At 44.4% G+C, this 1,604-nt stretch overlaps 1 protein-coding gene across 1 annotated transcript in view; it reads right to left on the bottom strand.

Annotated features, from left to right (window-relative positions):
* Positions 1-308: 308 nt before the first annotated feature.
* phex (phosphate regulating endopeptidase homolog, X-linked) overlaps positions 309-1,604 on the bottom strand; it is a 22,587-nt gene continuing 21,291 nt past the window's right edge. The window contains exons 21-22 of the mRNA XM_080515410.1: positions 1,201-1,277; positions 309-1,101 (exon numbers count right to left, since the gene is read on the bottom strand). Of these exons, the coding sequence (XP_080371536.1) occupies positions 999-1,101; positions 1,201-1,277 (180 nt within the window). The 3' untranslated portion in view covers positions 309-998. The remainder of the gene's footprint in view (positions 1,102-1,200; positions 1,278-1,604) is intronic.

The following is a 1,604-nucleotide window of genomic DNA, read 5'->3' as shown; positions in this document are numbered from 1 at the left end:
AGTCCTTAACCACTTCAGAGCTTTGGAGGGCGTAATGTTAAGTTACGTTTTCTGTCCATCCTTCCACCTTCCAAACCTTGATATTTGTCAAAAACAAGCAAAATCCGTCCAACATGAAATTGAATTTAACCAAAATGTATAAATGTTTTGGATCTAATTCCTAAAAGATATCGCTTTCTATAAAAGGTCATATACATTTAACACATTAAGTGCTGTTGTCAGACAATATAGTGATTTAATTCTTTAAAAGTTGCTAAATATGCCAAACAAAGCATAAACACTGTTTAGGAGTCAGGTTCGTCTTTTAATCATGAAACAACATTTCAAGTTCCACCTTCCTGGCCGACGCCTTGAAAAAATGCATCACACTGTACTTTCAGTAACGGCAAACGCTTTAGAATTGTTCAAACGTTTGACACGAGCGAGTTCCTCAAGAGTCCACAGACACATCGTTATAAATATATTCCTGATACACAGTTTACATCTGCAACACAGTTCTTTCCAAAATACACAACAAGAAAAAGGGAATAAAAGACTTGAACGTGACGTGATGTTGGGTCGACAGTGACGGGAGAGGAAGGCTGATTTCCTTCGGTTCATCCGGAGTTATTTACACTGATATATATATATATAAATCCTTTAATCTATCTAGTTGAATGTACAGTATGCATAGAGGTCACAAAACCTCCACACTGGTCCGTCAGAACAGATGTGTTTACTGCGACGAGTGTAAACTGGAAAGAAACTTCTTCCATCGTGTAAACTTTCTGCTCTCACCCGAACGCATCTATCCATCACTGTGTGTGTGCGTGTGCGTGTGCGTGTGCGTGTGCGTGTGTGTGTGTGTGTGTGTGTGTGTGTGTGTGTGTGTGGGTGTGTGTGTGGCTCCGTTGCTCCCTCAGTGTAAACCCCTGCAAATCAGCAGGACATAAACAAACCTCCAGCATATAACTTTAGCTTTGGTCAGAGGTCAAAGGTCAGAGGTCAAAGGTCAAAGGTCACCACACCCGACAGGACTTGGCTCCCCGGTTCATCGCCGACGACTCGGGACAGTTGAAGACTTTCCGGAACTCTTCGTAGTTACTCATGGCGCCGATTACCCTGCAGGGGGGGCACGGCGAGGGTTAACCAGTGTGTGTGTGTGTGTGTGTGTGTGTGTGTGTGTGTGTGTGTGTGTGTGTGTGTGTGTGCGTGATGTACCTGTATTTTGGAGGACTGTGAGCGCCGCTCTGGATCTGCTCTCGAGCTGCTTCTGGCCTGTAGCTGTTACACCTCACCTGCAGAGTCACACGTCACGTCAAGGTGCTTTTCAGCAGCACAACCTCCGCTTTTGATATTTGATTTGATACATCGGTGTCGTCCATCTCTTCGCTTCTTCCACGGAGACGGAGTCTGAGCATTTGTTTTTTTTTTACTTGTATTTCTGCCGTTTTCACGGTGACATGGTGTTTTCAGAAAATTGGGTTTCCCCAAGTTTCCATGGAGACAAAGTTACAGCTGTTTCCAAATAAATCCCCGAACTGTGAAATAAAGTCCCACACAAGGCGGATGAGAGAGGCACCTCATGGAGGAGATGAGTCTGTTGCCATGGAGACAACAGACGC

Source organism: Blennius ocellaris (assembly GCF_963422515.1).
Source record: "Blennius ocellaris genome assembly, chromosome: 19".
Taxonomy (NCBI): Eukaryota; Metazoa; Chordata; class Actinopteri; order Blenniiformes; family Blenniidae; genus Blennius; species Blennius ocellaris.
This window is presented reverse-complemented; position numbering and strand designations above follow the sequence as displayed.